Raw genomic sequence first — 16,613 nt, forward strand, 5'->3', positions numbered from 1 at the left:
GCATTGTATGAAGATATTTAGTTGAACACATGACTGCAACAGAATGTTATTGCTTTGTATGCATAAAGTGATTGTTTTTTGTGCATATTGAATCAGACTTAGAAAACTGCAAGTTGTGTTAATTGCAATAGATATTGTAGATTTGTATATGCAACAGTGACCAAACAGAGATTTTGAACTTAAATAAGTTTCTTGATCTTGGTAGCTGATTTGAATATCAACATTATGCTAGCATGAGGATGAAAGGTGAGTGACAAGAAGCAAGGGAAACTCTATTTTTAAGGATGTGCTGTAGAGGTCAATGCTTTAGCATTGTGTATCTTAAGCATAATGAATATATTGACAATATAATATTTAACGTTGGCAAAGTGAACTTTTAAACTTGCAATCCTACAATCAATCATATTGTTGGAGCTTTTGGCAATTAACACTAGTTCATGCGTTAGAGGAGCATAGAAACATGCTAGTATTATCAAAAAGATCTAGTACATGCTGGAAAGAAACCACCACAATTGGTTATCCATAATAGCTTATGACCATAGGCATAAATATAGACACAAGTAAACTTGATGGAATGTTAGATAATCTACTTCATGGACCCATGAAACCTATTATTGCTCCAAAGGCTTGGTTTTTGGTACAATATATTTTGAGGTCAAAATTGAGGGGATGTGCAAGAAGAGTGTTTAACCCATGCCCATAATGTTGGGAATTCGGTCCCTCCGGATGGGATCCGGATGAGATTTGGAGGAGCCGGATTGGAGGAGCCGAAGGAAGGAACCGGATCGTATGTAGCAACCGGACTGGACCGGAAGATATCCTGATGGATCCGGTGTGAACCGGATCTAGGGACATATTTGCAAATATATTTCTGGTGTACCTATAAAGGCTATATTTGTAAATAGTCTTAAATTCATATAAATATAAATATGACTTAGGGCAATCACTTTGTAGTGTGAGTGTTGTTGTTAATTGTATCATAGTAGTACATAGAGAGAGAGAAGTGAAGCCGCCGGTTTACGAAGATACAGAGCTCGAGGTCGTTGCCTCTGAGTCTCCTGTTGTACCTTCTTCCTCATATAGTGATAGTTGGAGTTTATGGGCTCCCGTGGTTTTTTCCAATTAGGGCTTTCACATCCTGTGTCGTCTCTTCTGTGTAAGTGTACGAACCTCCATTTCTGTTTTGTTCTTTCATAAAGTGTTTGAGTCTCGGTTGTGGCCGAGCGCTATTCCGCACAAACTGGTATCAGACCAAACAAGAAAATGGAAGAGTCATTCGGAAGCATGTTCAAGCTCATCGGCACCCACTGCCCAATGTGGAAGTCGAAGATGAGGGACATGCTCGTGGTCAAAGATCTCTAAATGCAGGTACAGTTCGGGGACAAGAAACCGGAGAAGATCGATGCCACAACATGGGAGGTGATGCACATGAAGACGACATCATACATTAGATGCTTCATCGACATGAGCCTGTACAACAACTTCAACGAAGAAAGCAAGGCTCATGAACTCTGGGAGAAGGTAGGCATCATGTTCTAGAACAAGAATGTCGTGAATCGAGTCTTGGTTTTCCGGAAGCTGGTGAGACTCAGATATCAAGACGACTCTAATATGGCGGAGCACATGAATGCCTTCCAGGGGCTCATAAATCAAGCCACCTCGTTGGAAGTACCTCTGGTCGATGAGGTACTTGCGTTGCTATAGCTCAGTTCCCTCCCGGATAGTTGGGAGACGCTAGTTGTCACTTTGGGTAACGCCGGGCCAAAGGAAAGCAACTATCCCTAACAAGAGTGAAGTCGAGCTTGCTAGATGAAGAGGCGAGTCGGAAAGACAAGTGATCTCCGACCCAAAAACCCTGATTTCTGAATCCGACACACAACGAGGGAGAAACCGGTACCAGAGTCCCCAAAACCGGGAAAATTCGGGGACAAGATCAAAGTCAAGGCGGATGCCTACTTGCTTCTATTGTGGGAAGCCAAGACACTTCCAGAAGAACTGTCGGCATTTTCGGTAAGAGAAAGGGACCGACAACACCGATTCGAAGAAGAGTTCGACTGAAATGGTTCGGACCGGAGCGGTCCGGATCGGAAAGGAACGTCAGCGATCATGACAAGTGAAGAAGAACTGCTGCTCATCACCAAGGAGAATGAGTTAAACCTTGTTGGCGACGAGACAACGTGGGTTGTCAATTCCGGAGCATTGTTCCACCTGACGCCGGACCGGAAATGCTTCTCATCCTACACTCCCAGAGATCACGATTGTGTAGGATGGGGAATGAAGGGTCATGCCGAATTGTCGACATAGGAGATGTGTGGTTGACGACATCAACCAGGTGCAAACTGTGGCTGAAGGATGTTTGACACGTTCCGAAGGTTCGGTTGAACTTGATATCAGCCGGTCGGCTAGATGATAAAGGCTACACGGGTGGCATGTGGAACGGAGGCATGAAATTCAGCAAAGGAAGCCTGATCGTGGCTTGAGCCCGGAAGATCAACATGCTATACATGATGCACGCCCGGATATGGCGGGAAGAAGTGAACGTAGCATCTGACAATACCGGTGAGCTGTGGCACAAGAGACTGTGTCATATGAGCCAGAAGGGGATGAGAAGACTTGCCGAAGATAACCTCATTCTGGAGGTGAAAGACGTGCATCTTGAGAAGTGCACCGATTGCTTGGCCGGCAAGCAAAACCGAACCTCCTTCTGGTCAAGACCACCGATGAGACAGAATGTATCACTGGAGCTAGTGCATACCGATGTGAGTCAAGTGGACATGAAGTCACATGCTGGATTGCAGTACTTTGTGACGTTCATAGACGACCACAGCCGTAAGTTGTGGGTCTCACCATTGAAGACGAAGGATCAGGTGTTGTCCGTCTTCAAGGAGTTCTGTGCGAGAGTGGAAAGGGAAACTGGCTAGAACCTAAAGGCGGTTCGAGTAGATAACGGAGGTGAATACCGGGGGTAGTTCGAGGAATACTAGTGGTCGAAGGGAATCTGGCTTGAATTCACTGTGCCAAAGACGCCGAAATTGAACATGCTGGCTGAACTGATGAACCAGACCATAATGGAGAGAGTCCGAAGCATGCTAGGACATGTAAAGTTATCTAAGAAGTTTTGGGTTGAGACGCTGATGACGATGACGTATGTGATTAACAGATCACCCTCAGCACCCTTGGAAGGAGACACACCACAAAGAGTATGGACCGGTAAAGACGTGTCTTACCGGCATTTGAAGGTGTTGGGGTGTCTCGCATATGTGCATGTCACAAAGGACAAGAGAGCAAAGTTGGACCCAAAGTCCCGGACATGCATATTCCTTTGATACAACGATGATGAGTTTGGTTATGGAGTGTGGGATTTGGTCGACAAGAAGGTGTTCTGGAGTCGGGACATAGTCTTCATGGAAGACAAGACCATTGCCGACTAGGAGTCGGAGAAGAAGATGATAGACTCCGGATCAACCAACGAAAACCGATTTGAGGACACGAGGACTTACTCGGTTGAAAACCGAAAGTTAGCCGGTAACCGGATGACACTCGATGAACTGACCGGATTCGGACAAGAAACCGAACCAACCAAACAGGAAGAAGAAGAAGACACCGGAACCGGACAAGACCCCGAATCAGATTCGGATTCGGAGCAAACAGAGGAACCGGTAGTTGGAAATCAAGGACGGAGATATCCTCTAAGAGAGAGAAGAGCCCCCCAGAGATTTCCGGATGCAAAGCATGTGTTGTTAACAGATGAAGGGGAGCCGGAAAGCTTCGAAGAAGCAAAGAAAGACACCCACAACTGCAAGTGGTTGAAAGCCATGCAGGATGAGATGGATTCCTTGCATGAGAACCATACATATGAGCTGATGGAGTTGCTGAAAGGAAAGAGGGCACTCTGGAACAAGTGGGTGTACAAGTTGAAACCGGGAGATGCCAGAAATCCACCAAGGTACAAAGCCTGGATCGTGGTGAAGGGGTTTCAATAGAAGAAAGGTGTGGATTTCGATGAGATCTTCGCCCCGGTTGTAAAGATGAGATCCATTTGAACAATATTGAGCATAGTAGCAAGCATGGACCTCGAGGTCGAGTAGTTGGATGTCAAGACGACGTTCCTTCATGGTGAACTCGAGGAGGAAATCTACATGCAGCAACTAGAAGGATTTGAGAAGAAAGGGAAGGAGCACCTGGTGTGCTGGCTGAAGAAGAGCTTATACGGATTGAAGCAAGCTCCCCGACAATGGTACCAAAAGTTTGACTCCTTCATGACCGACCAAGGGTACCACAAGACGCAAGCCGATCACTGTGTATTTGTGAAGAACTTCGATGGAGGAGACTTCCAAATACTCCTTCTGTACATGGACGACATGCTAATCGTCGGACGATACCAAATCAAGATCCGAATGCTGAAGAAGGCTCTGAACCGGACCTTCTCAATGAAAGGTTTGGGTCCGGCAAGACATATTTTGGGGATGCACATCATTTGGGACCGATCGAAGAAGCTGTTGTGGTTGTCATAGAAGAAGTACGTGACAAAGGTGCTTCAGAGGTTCAACATGGCAGATGCAAAGCCAGTTGGGTCAACACTCCCGATGAACTGCAAGCTGTTCGGAAAACGGATCCCGAGGACGAAGGTAGAGAAGTCGGATATGATGAAGATACCATATTATGCCTCTACCGTCGGAAGCTTGATGTATGCAATGGTGTGCACCCGACCATATATTGCTTATGATGTAGGAGTAGTCAACCGATTCATGAGCAATCCGGGAAGAGAACACTGGAACATGGTCAAGTGGATACTCCGGTACTTGAAAGGCACCTCGAGTATGTGCCTCCAGTTCGACTCAGGTAAACTCCAACCGGAAGGCTTTACGGATTCGGATATGTCGGTTGATGTGGATACCAGCCGGTCCACTTCCGGATACGTCATGACATATGTAGGGGGAGCTGTATCGTGGCAGTCGAAGCTGTAGAAGTCCGTTGCACTGTCAACAATGAAAGCGGAGTACATGGCAGCTGTGGAAGCCGGCAAGGAAGTAATCTGCATAAGGACTTCATTGGAGAGATGGGGATTCGACATGAAGAATACCAGCTCTACTGCGACAACCAAAGTGCCATCTACATGGCTAAGAACGTGACCTACCATTCCTGGACCAAGCACAGCCAGAGAAGATATCACTAGCTCCAAGAGAAGGTAGAAGATCAAGACGTCGCGCTCATGAAGATCCACACGAAGGAGAACAGGTCGGATATGCTGACCAAGGTGTTGTCAGCCGACAAACTGGACACGTGCTGGAGACGGATCAAACTAACAAGAAATCCCATGCCGGAGTGAAGGGGGAGTTTGTTGGGAATTTGGTCCCTCTGGATCCCATCTGAAGGAGCCGGATCGGACGAGCCGAAGGAACCAGACCGGATGCAGCAACCGAACCGGACCAGAAGATATCCGGATGGATCCGGTGTGAACCGCATCCATGGATATATCTGCAAATATGTTTTTGGTGTGCTTGTAAAGGCTATATTTGTAAATAGTTTTAAAGTCATATAATTATAAATATGACTTAGGGCAATCACTTTGTAGTGTGAGTGTTGTTGTTGTTGTTGTTGTTAGTTGTATCATAGTAGTACAGAGAGAGAGAGAGAGAGAAGTGAAGCCGCTGGTTTGCGAATATATAGAGCTCGAGGTCGTTGCCTCTGAGTCTCTTGTTGTACCTCCTTTCTCGTATAGTGATAGTTGGAGTTTGTGGCCTCCTGTGGTTTTTCCCAATTAGGGCTTTCCACGTAAACATCCTGTGTCGTCTCTTTTGTGTAAGTGTACAAACCTCCATTTCTGTTTTGTTCGTTCATAAAATGTTTGAGTTTCGGTTGTGGCCGAGCACTATTCTGCACACATAATGACATATAGAAATCTCAGTCCAAGGAGGGAGATCGGAGTCTCCCTACCATTCAATAGATAGTGGTTTGCATGCATGGACCTTCTTAGGTTAATTTTCTTGCCTTGCATATGAACATATTTTAGGTTGCATCCATAACTCATAAGGCTCTATTAAAATTGTCAATCTTATTGTTTCCACTTTTTTCATAACAGATAGTACATGGTTAGCTCATGTTTGCGCCATTATGTTGACTCATATTCAAGTGTAGGGCCATATCTAAGTGATAAGTTATGCCATGCCGCACACATATGTTGCAATAAAATATGTTGGTAGAATATGGTAGGGATATCTACTCATGCATTAGTCGCTTAACTTTGTGTTGCATACATGCAACGACGAGGACTAATTTGTGTGGAATTAATCGATATTATTAGAGTGGTGACATACATTTGCATCTCTAGACCTATGATCTTGGAATAGATTTGTTGGGTGGCAAGTCTGTAGAGTTGGTTGTCTATGGAAACCATTAAGAATATCTGATGAAGAAATCAAGAAATTTTTAATGCAATTGCAAGATGAGACAACAATGTGGAAAATGTTGTAATCTTATAACAAAAAGAAAATTTTAGCTAATAGAGCCTTTAATGCAAAACACAAGGCTCTTGGTTCCAATTGCGAAAATGTGTCTCCATGGGGGCGACCATGAGTGCACTTCAAAGGTAGGGAGTATTGGAAAGGCTAACATTTGGGCATTGACCTTGATCCCTTGAAGGTGCAATCATAGGCTCTAGCAGGGTTATGCCTTGAGTGCGGAATATGTATGTCTTGAATGTTGAATATGTATGAGGAAATGGGTCGATGTGTGGCCTAACCTCACGATCAAAGAAACAACCACATGGCCATGTTTCTCAAAGTGTCCTTGTAATTTAGTTCACAATATTATTTTTGACATGCATAGTAAAAATATTTATTTCTATCATACCATACCGATCTCATTTGGAAACATATTATCATATATATATTTTTCCATAAAAATGATCCTCCATTAGTATTAAGATTAAAGTAGCCAAAGGCAAGATACAAGATAATCCAACATTACAATGAATATTGTGCAACCAATCTTTCTAGATAAAGATAAAGGCAAGATACAAGATAATATCGGTGAACTTCTCCCTAAGTAATATTGTTGCCCAACCAACGTCCATATCACCAAGTAATGTTGATGCCATGCCAAAGCCCCGAGCATCAATTCCATCGTATTCTTCTTTCACAATGATTCCTTGAATGCTGCTACATGTAAGAGTTCATCATATCCAAATGATCCAGATGAATCTACCATATGAAAATACTAGTTCTCTACTCAATCCAATCTCCTCAGACCCTCATGAAAATTTTCTTCTACCTCCGCCACCATCTTCGCTCATTGTTGTATAAACTGAAAACAAATAAATGTGCTTCAAAATATTTCCACATCAGCCATCTCTCCATTTTCCATGAAATTCCTGTATAGACAACAAAGAAAAAATTAGTTGTCCTCATCCTCTCATGACATTTTGCTTCAACCCTCAACAACATCCTCACTCATCCTTTCAAAATAACATATTATCATATTAAGTGAATACCATTCCAAACATGATCACACTTACTACTTATAAAGTGAAATGAACCAAAACTTTTCATACATCGTTGTCGAAAGTTATACGACCATCAACCTCATGGAAGAACCAAGTACAATTTGAATTGTGAATAGAAACATCTAACTAAATTCTTGACACTTCCAAAAGAATTTTATATGTTCTATCAATATGCTATATTTAGCTAAGATGGGAGATATTTTCATATAAAAGCATGACAATACATGGTGCTAACTTCACATCACGTCATTGTCCATGTTAATTAAGTTTCAAAATGCGCTTTTTTTTCAAAGTTGTGGTTTTTCAACGTCAATCATGAGAGGAATTTGAGTTTGGGCAAGTAATCACAATTTACTCATTCATCATCCAAGGCTGATCAATGTAAATGGATTCTTGGTAACGAATAAGTATATGTAAATGTTCTGTTTTCCTTGTGAAATCAATGAATCCAGATATTAATGTCAAAAGATAAAAAAAGGAAGTATAGAAAATGCATTGCCCAAAATGTAGACCATTTGAAGATAATGACACACTTAGATTGCACCATATGAGACCAAGAGATTGCCATGTGTTAGAAGGAGGTTGAAAGCTGATGGCTTGGAACAAACCTCCACGCAACAATATTCCTAATGTGGGTCATAAGAGGATACTCATGTTACTCTCATTTCATAAAAGCTTGTATAGGAGATAGTGTGTGCGCACACAGAACAAACTTCATGTATATGCGATAAAATCCTATAACGTGGCTCTTCAACCACATCAATGATAAACAAAAAAAGTGCAAAAGGGAGAAGGAATCATAGATAGGACGATAAATGAGGGATTTCCATATTTGAGTGGATTGTCATGCATAAAGTTAAGAATATTGTGAGTTTAAGTGGGTGTCAATGGCCATACATGGCCATATTTGTGCATATGCTTCTATGTGCATGTACATGTTGACATATGAAACACTACATACACAACAAATGCACAAAAAATTTCATGCCTTGACTAATTTTGATAAATAATAATACCATGGTATCATGTCATACACTAGACTCTATGTGTTGTACAATCCTATAGTGATATGTAGCCACTTAGCTACATATTTGTTTGACTTTACCAATACAATATCATTCTTTGTCATTGATTTTTTCTGCTATTTAGAGTTGACATAATGACCTATGTATGATGTATCCAAATTTTGTATCGCGTTGTCCTAGTTCAACTTCTCCCAGCAATTGTGCTCATATACTTTTTTGTGTCGGTCATGATTGTCGTGTCACTCTTTTTTTTCCTCAACATGATTCTTTCTTCACACAATTTTGTCTTTCTTCTTCCTTTGGAGTTGCCCTTGTAAACCTTTGTAATCCCCCTTTGAGGAAGGGGAATAATGTTTTGAGAACCCTAGTTTGAAATGTCATCGTAAAGCATATATTGAGGTTCAAAAAGTAATTGTGCTTTCACTCCCCATCAGCATCTTCCATGGTAGACTCTTCACTAGTAAGGCAATGTTTTTTTTTCAACTTTGGGTTGTGGAAACTGATCTGTAAATCTGTGTTTAAGAGCAACTTCTTATTATGCATGATCCTAAACTAAAGCCCATAACATTAATATTTCTGGTTACACCATAATGTTCTCACCGTCACCACCAAGCACTTTTTTCTACTTTGGGTTGTGGAAAGTGATTTGTAAATCTATCGTTTAGGAGAAACATTGTATTATGCATGATCCCAAACTAAAGCCCACAACTTTAATCTTTAAGATTACACCATATTGTTCTCACCTTCACTGTCAAGCACTTTCCTAAGTATCACAAGCTCATAGATGCAAGGAAAACCAAGGAGAATTTTGACTCATATTTTTTCTTTGCTTGATGTTATGAAACAACTTATTGATGTTCATAATTCTACATAAATGAAGATAACAAGTCACAAGTTTAGGTTTGAGTGTCATTGAAGAATCTGTAGCCAATCTTACAAGTTCACTAATACAATCTTCTAAAAGAAAAACAAATGAGACTATGAATACCAAAGTTATATTATAATAATTGATCTTGTGGCTCCATTACAATGTCAAGACTTCTAAAAGGCATCAACCATTCCTAGGTTGCTTTATCACTGCTATATTAGAAATATTTTTATCTTCAATGACCTGATCAACATGTCACTTGTTTACGTTGAGAAGCCTATCTGAAGATTTAGATTGTTTACATTTTATGGACATTCAATTGTATTTTTGGGTAGACAATACATAAATACCCTTAGTCTATTTTAGGGCCTTAGCATACTTAAATAAATGGGTGATTGTAAATGAGATTGAGTCCAATTTTTGGTTCGCATTTACAAGGGTTGCTTGTTGATCAATCCCCTTTTCCCATTGATATAGTTTTTAACCTAAAAATGGTGAAAATTCTAAGGAACTGTAATATGCTCCTAGTTGTCAATGCCTAGATCGTGATTGATACCAAGGTGTTCCAATAGTATGACTCCAGGCTCTATAAATGTTATTGTTTACATTTCTTTTACACTTTCGCATAGGCGTTTTCAATTGTGTATTTCATCAATCATGGTTTTATGTTGGCATGCTTGAGTTAGATTCATGGAAGATCCCTCACAGAAAAAGAAAAAGGTTCGACCCAAGATCATTGTCCCCACTTAACTGGAGTTGAGGCTCTTGAAATTTGGGGACTGTTTGGAGAATTCAATAGCAATGGACTCTTACAGTTTGGAGGTTTGAACGATTTGCCCATCTTTAACCGACAAAAGAAGTGAAATCACATCATTTGAATGCCTAAGGGAATAGTATGTTTTGTACAGTAACTTTGAGAATATGAAGGTGCAAATGTGGTCGACAAAGAACAATGTGTAAGTGAAAGCATGAGCATTTCAATAATGATACATTTAACACTATTGCTTACAAGCCATTGCTTCTTATAGTATCAAGTAGAATCGTATCATAAAGGTACATATTTTCTTGGAAAAATCTCGAGGTCAAAGAAATTGCAAGGTAAGAAATCAATCTTGTAAAACCTACTTGGGAGGAACCAAGACCCCTTTACCCATTATTCCACTTTGAGAAAAAAAAATTGTTTGACGCATGTGAGATAAAAAAAGCCTATTTTGCTTTATAGAGGGTTGAAAATAGGGATGTTTGGCTTACTATGATTTCTGAATTGAGAAGAGATGTCTTTAGGCACACATTAAGATGTTTTCTCTTTGCGGATATGGATACACTTATATGAGGTCTTTTGGACTTAAGTAAATCATGCACTATCTTGTTGATCATTTTGATGATGCCATTGTGTGCACCCTACCATTAACATATATATACATACATATTTGAATAAAAAAACCATAGCGAAGGGAGTAGTGAGATATTTGAGAGGGGAAAATATTATAAGTAGCATGGTTGAAGGATTAGAAAGATGGACATTATTAATTTTTCCAAGTTAACCAAGGATCACTTGTGAGAAATAGAGTTATCTTGTGTATTTGTTGTTTGTCATTAAAAGAGGGTTGGTTAGTGAAGATTGCTTCACAAAGACAGGAAGGTCATGCCTCCAACCCCTACATACCCCACTGTCATCTAACAAAACATTGCAAAATAGGTGAGAGCACGCATGGTAATAAAAACATGGCCTACCACTAAAGTTGGGCTTGTCCACAAAAGAGATAGAGAAACCCTTGCACACGCTAGAGAATATAACATGTTTTTATTTTGGAGAGAGAACTTTATACTGTACATATCTATTGATGATGAGAGATGTGAGAATGAGAAAACAGTTAAAGACAGAAGGCATCATGTCATGGATGGTTGATTGGTGAGAGATATAGGATAGTGGGGAGAAAGTTGGTTGTTTAATTTATGAGAGAGAGATGAGGTCGATATGATCAAGAAAACGATGAATGATGTGATAAGACCCAAGCCATATCACATTGGGTGGAAGGATCATCATGTTAAGTGAGACAATATGTTCCCAACATGTAAAGGGTCCTTTGTACAATGTGTAAAATCGATGAGACAAAGAGAAAGAGAGAGAAAAGGGATGGATATAATGTGAATATGACCTCGAAGGCGACCGAATGATGTGATAAGACTCAACAATAGAATGCTCGGTGGGAGGACCATCATGTTTAGTAAAGGAACATTGTTTGTAGTAGCACGATAATTACAAGATGAGATGAGCTAAATAATAACATACGTTAGAGCAGAATATGAATATCTATGTGAAAATGCCTAGTGTACACCTGTGCAAATCGATTTTTTTCAATAGCTTTTGATGTGTTGATGGACCAATCCAAACAAAACACACACACATGCACACGCACACGCACACGCACGCACACAGACATAGCCACAAAAAGACGAGTCTCTATTTAGCAATAACTAGTGCAAAACCTCAAAATGAGTTGAAACCCTCAAATAAACGTTGACATAAAGGGCACTATGGATGATATAATGCTCAAAAGCACTCAAACGAATATCTGGAAGTCGGGTAGTGGAAGGTCGTGTACCCTCAAACAATCATACAAAGATTGACAACACGATTGCTTAAAGCACATGGACTCATTAATATTGGGCTTCATTGGAGACTACATATCGGCTACGTGATTTCCAAAGAGTCCACAATGCACAAGATCTCGAGATTCATTCGTTTGTCCATTAGTTTGTAAAGCTTGAGGAATAAATGGAAAAAGAAATTTGACGCATGCCATCCACACACTCACTCACTCAGTCAATCACACAATGTTGAGAGATAAGGACATGGACTATATTGAGAGGTGTTGATGTAAGAAGGAATGTTTTGTTGGACGGCTTGGGGGTGGGGTATATGAGTACATGTTTTTATCTGGAGGGGGGCGGAATTTGCGAAACAGAGGAGATGAGAGTGGGCACGTATCGAGATCAGTTATCTAGCAATCCAGAATATAGAATATATGTATATATATGTATGTAAGTGAGGGCAGACAAATCGGGGGCCTAGCAAGGGACGAAAATCTAAGATCAAATCTGATAGGGAGAGGTGTGGTGTGACTTTATTTTTATTTGCTTTTTGCGTACCTTGGCATATAGTTTGTCCGGACAAGCGTGTGTGTGGACACATTCTCGTCAGCTCTTCTTCTTCTTCCTTTCCTATGTTGTTTGGTAGAGTAAATTTTTACCATCATTTCCGGAGAGAATTTTTTTTTTTTTTGCACAACTTTTTCGTTGTATTATCTGCCACATTGTGTGAACATACACACACAAAAAAATACACTATCCTTACTACTTACTACTTTTTTTTTATACCTTCATTTTGTTCAATTTATGTTTCTAGCCTTGGGATACTTTTGTAGTTTCCCAAAACTTTGGCAAAGGGAAAAAAAACACATACACAGCTGTACAGCAAAAAATAAAATAATAAAACAAATATATATACTTAAACTAAATAAATAGGAAATGTAATAGTCACAGGTTTCAGATCAGGAAAGTTCAAATAGTTGGGCATACATATAAATACACAGAAATAGAAAGCTATATCTATATCTATTTGTTTTTCATAGTTTAGTTGTGGCCCATGAAGAAAAAAAAAGATGAAAACAAGAATTTCATTTGTCTTATAATGCTCGTTCCACCACGAAAAATCAATAAACTAAATTAACATAAAAAGCCTTAATCTAAACTTAAAAAGTTCTTATTTATTTTAATCAGAGTTCTTTCCCCGGCCATCATCATTTGATTCAAGGAAGTTTTGTTTTAGTTTTATTTTCTCAGTAAAAGCAAAAGAAAAGCAAAAAAACAAAAGCTTCATTTACTTGTTTAATTGCTTTTTTTTGTTCTATTGTAATTTATTCTTTTAAATCTGGCTACTTATTTAAAAAAACAAAAACAAATGGCAGATTCCAGGGAAAAAAAGCAAAGAAAAACAAAAAAGCAGTTAAGTAATATTAAGGGGGAAAAAATTAAAACTATGAAAGAATAAGTTTGATTTATTTTACTAAAAGATAATAAAAACAAACAAAGGAAATTTAAAAAAAATTAAAAGGCATTGTTTTGTGCTCCTTTATGTTAGGATGACTTTAGGAATGAGAAAAAATTAAACAAAAAAAGATTAAATTCCAGCAATAATAAAATAATGACCTAATGATTTTTTGGTCCCCCCTCCCCCTTTCCTTAGTGTAGTAAAAGAAATGGAAACAAATAAATAAATTTAACAGAAAACAGGGATCCAAAATTCTTTAGAGTTATCCTTAAGTCCTTAGAGAAACAAAAGTCTAAAAAAAACAAACACAAAAGAACGCATATAAATAAATTCCAAGAGCTAAAATTTGTTTATTTTATTTGGACCAATGGCCACACAGCATTATCATTATAAAAGGGTGGGTTTGCCACCCCTCCTTTATCTCTCTTCAAATAACACCCATTCAATTTTAATCTCTATCCCCTATAGTTTTTCATTCTCTTTGTCACTAGTGTATATGTATGTATGTATTCATTGATTATGATCCATTAATCCTCCCACTCCTTGATTTCTTGTGCACTTAATCCGATCCCGCACCCTAACATGAACCATCCAACAAGCCGATTAAGCTCGCCATTAATGCACCCCGCCTCCATCTTCGAGCCTCTTTACATGAGCCCTAGTAAAGTAGCTCAAAGTAGTGACAAACACATCCTTGGTGGTGTCACTAGTGTCCCTAGCACTACTACCACTAGTCCACAAGGCCTCATCGGTTCCTCGGATCGTGACCACCACGATGATGGTAGCGTAGCTAGCAAGCTCCTCGCGTCCATCATCACGAAGAGCATGTCGAGCCCTTCGTTGATGATCTCCTCCACCAATTCCCCTTGCAAGGAGTCGGTGCGCGAGACCCCTTACCAGAAGAGCCTCAAGCTCAAGAGGATGAAGCTCCAACACTGCGCCGAGGAGCTCGGCTCCGAGTCTTCGAGCTCCGACTACTATGTGGGCGATTACGGCTCGCCCACTTACGGCCTTAGGGATGTGCCCGGCTTCTTCTCCATCGAAACACCCGCCCATCACATGGCTCCGAACCCTCCTCCCCTTTCCGAAGAACTAGGGCTAGAGATCAATAGGAACCGTGCCCCCCCAACTAGTGCCAATCCCATGATCACCGTTAGATCTTCGCCTAACCTTACCTTAAATGATCATTCCAATAGTAGCAAGTCGAATCGGCACTACATGAATCATTGCCAATCCAATGGCAAGAACACCAAATCCTTCCCTCCTCCTCTCTCCCACACTTTGCCCACATCCTCCAATGCTTACAACCTGTCGAGCGGGGGCGATTCGGTGTCTCTTCGTGCCTACCGCGAGGATGGCCGGTTTGTACTCAAAGAGGTCAAGGTCAATTTTTGCCGAAGATACTTCCATGCCGATCGCAAGGATGGCCGCTTGACACTTCACCTCTTAACAAGGGATGATGACCACAATGAAGACTCGGAATTAGCCCCAACAAAGTGTGACACCATCGACAACATTGGCAACGATACGATATCTCAAGAGCTCCGCGAAAAGAATTCGGATGAACATATATTGGTTTCCTATAATGGGACCACCATGAATACAGCCTCAATAGAATCTGAGGAGATACTAAAGCCCAAGCCCAATAAGGTACTATACGCAAATGGGCAATGTAATTCCATGGCTATTTTGGCTCATCCAAAGCTCACTAATGAGGCCTTGGTACTAGAGTATCCTAGATTGGCCACTCGATTAAAGATGTCCATGTTCAAGATTCCTAGGCCCATCTATTCATCCCTAGACTACTATACCCCTAGCACTATCATAGTCACTATCGCGCTCCTAATGTATGGCACTACATGTACCCCCGACGAAGAACTAGAGGACCAAGTCCATGGTGGTGGTTCGCGTAATGCAATTAATGTTGAGGAAGACATAGTAAATGAGGAAGGGGGTGGAATTACTGCATTGGTGATGGGGAATCGAATACGAGATCTAATAAATGAGGGCACTGTTGTCGATGATTCGAGGGAGGTGGGGTCAACAAGCAAGTATTATAATAATGATGTGGGGCAAACATATAGTTGCAACAATAATGTTGAAGGTGGTCATAGTGAATTGGTTAGCTCCTCAACTTTCCAAGGTACACCTTGGGATAATTCAATTCATAGCGGGATCGGTACGATAAGGTTCATCAATACAGATCCACCGATTCGGCGTGGTGTCCTCTATTGCAAGGATAGAAGCCACCTAACCTTTCATTCCAAAAGCTTCATCAAGAGTCGGCCCGTAGCTATTCGATCTTAATTGCAACAAGCCGACCCAATCAATTGACATCTACTTATATAAGCATCCGAACACTTTGTATCTAACGGCTACTTTAACATTATTAATCACATGTAGCTCTAAATTTTGATAATACTAATACATTCTAAACTACCATTACCTCTCCCAAAAACAAGTATAAAGTCTTCAAATCGTGAGCTAGTTAATCTTATCAACTAATAATGGTCAATTGATTAGTTTCTTGAATTGTTTCAATCAATACTTGGTGTAGGTAAGCACATAAATAAAAAACAACATAAGTCCAATGTGATTTTGTATGAGTGAGTGTGTGTGTGTGCAATATGTGTGTTTATACATCCACATACAAATAGCTAAATGGTTTATGTGTAGGATAGTAAGAAAGAAAGCTCGATTTGAAACTTCGGGAGAACTCAACACCCAAAGGATTTCTCTCAAGTGAAGAAGGCTTAGGAATTTTGCACTTTGGGAATCACTTTAGTCTTCTAGTGGTACATTTCTTTGTTGGCACATGCTTTATGCTTTAATACCTCGAGTAACAATAGAGAGGTGAGAGATGCCTTAGTCTGGCCAAGTTATTCTCCTTTATATCACCTACTTATCTATCTTTTTATCAAAGATAGTGAAAAAGACTAAAATCACGAGTGTTATCTTATTATTTGTCCACATCCTTGTATTACCAACTCACACATATACATTTGCCCTCTAAAGCCAACGGTAAAGGTCTCTCAATCTCTATTGGGCTTTTTGCTATCTTTATGTTTAGAATCATTTTACTTTTCTTGAGATAGACATATGCAACAACACAACACAAGCATTGCTAATACAACTTTCTAGTTATGCTCTCTTTACCTATGC

At 40.1% G+C, this 16,613-nt stretch overlaps 1 protein-coding gene across 1 annotated transcript; it reads left to right on the forward strand.

The window, feature by feature from the left end:
- The first annotated feature begins 13,914 nt into the window (after positions 1-13,914).
- LOC147864552 (uncharacterized) lies at positions 13,915-15,893 on the forward strand. The gene has a single exon (XM_087320471.1). The coding sequence runs from the start codon at positions 14,034-14,036 to the stop codon at positions 15,756-15,758; it is 1,725 nt and encodes a 574-aa protein (XP_087176597.1). The 5' UTR covers positions 13,915-14,033; the 3' UTR covers positions 15,759-15,893.
- Positions 15,894-16,613: the final 720 nt, after the last annotated feature.

The sequence above is a fragment of the Azolla caroliniana genome, unplaced genomic scaffold (genome assembly GCF_043228905.1).
Source record: "Azolla caroliniana isolate FFs.n. ecotype wild unplaced genomic scaffold, voAzoCaro1.0.p SCAF_5, whole genome shotgun sequence".
NCBI classification, from domain to species: Eukaryota; Viridiplantae; Streptophyta; class Polypodiopsida; order Salviniales; family Salviniaceae; genus Azolla; species Azolla caroliniana.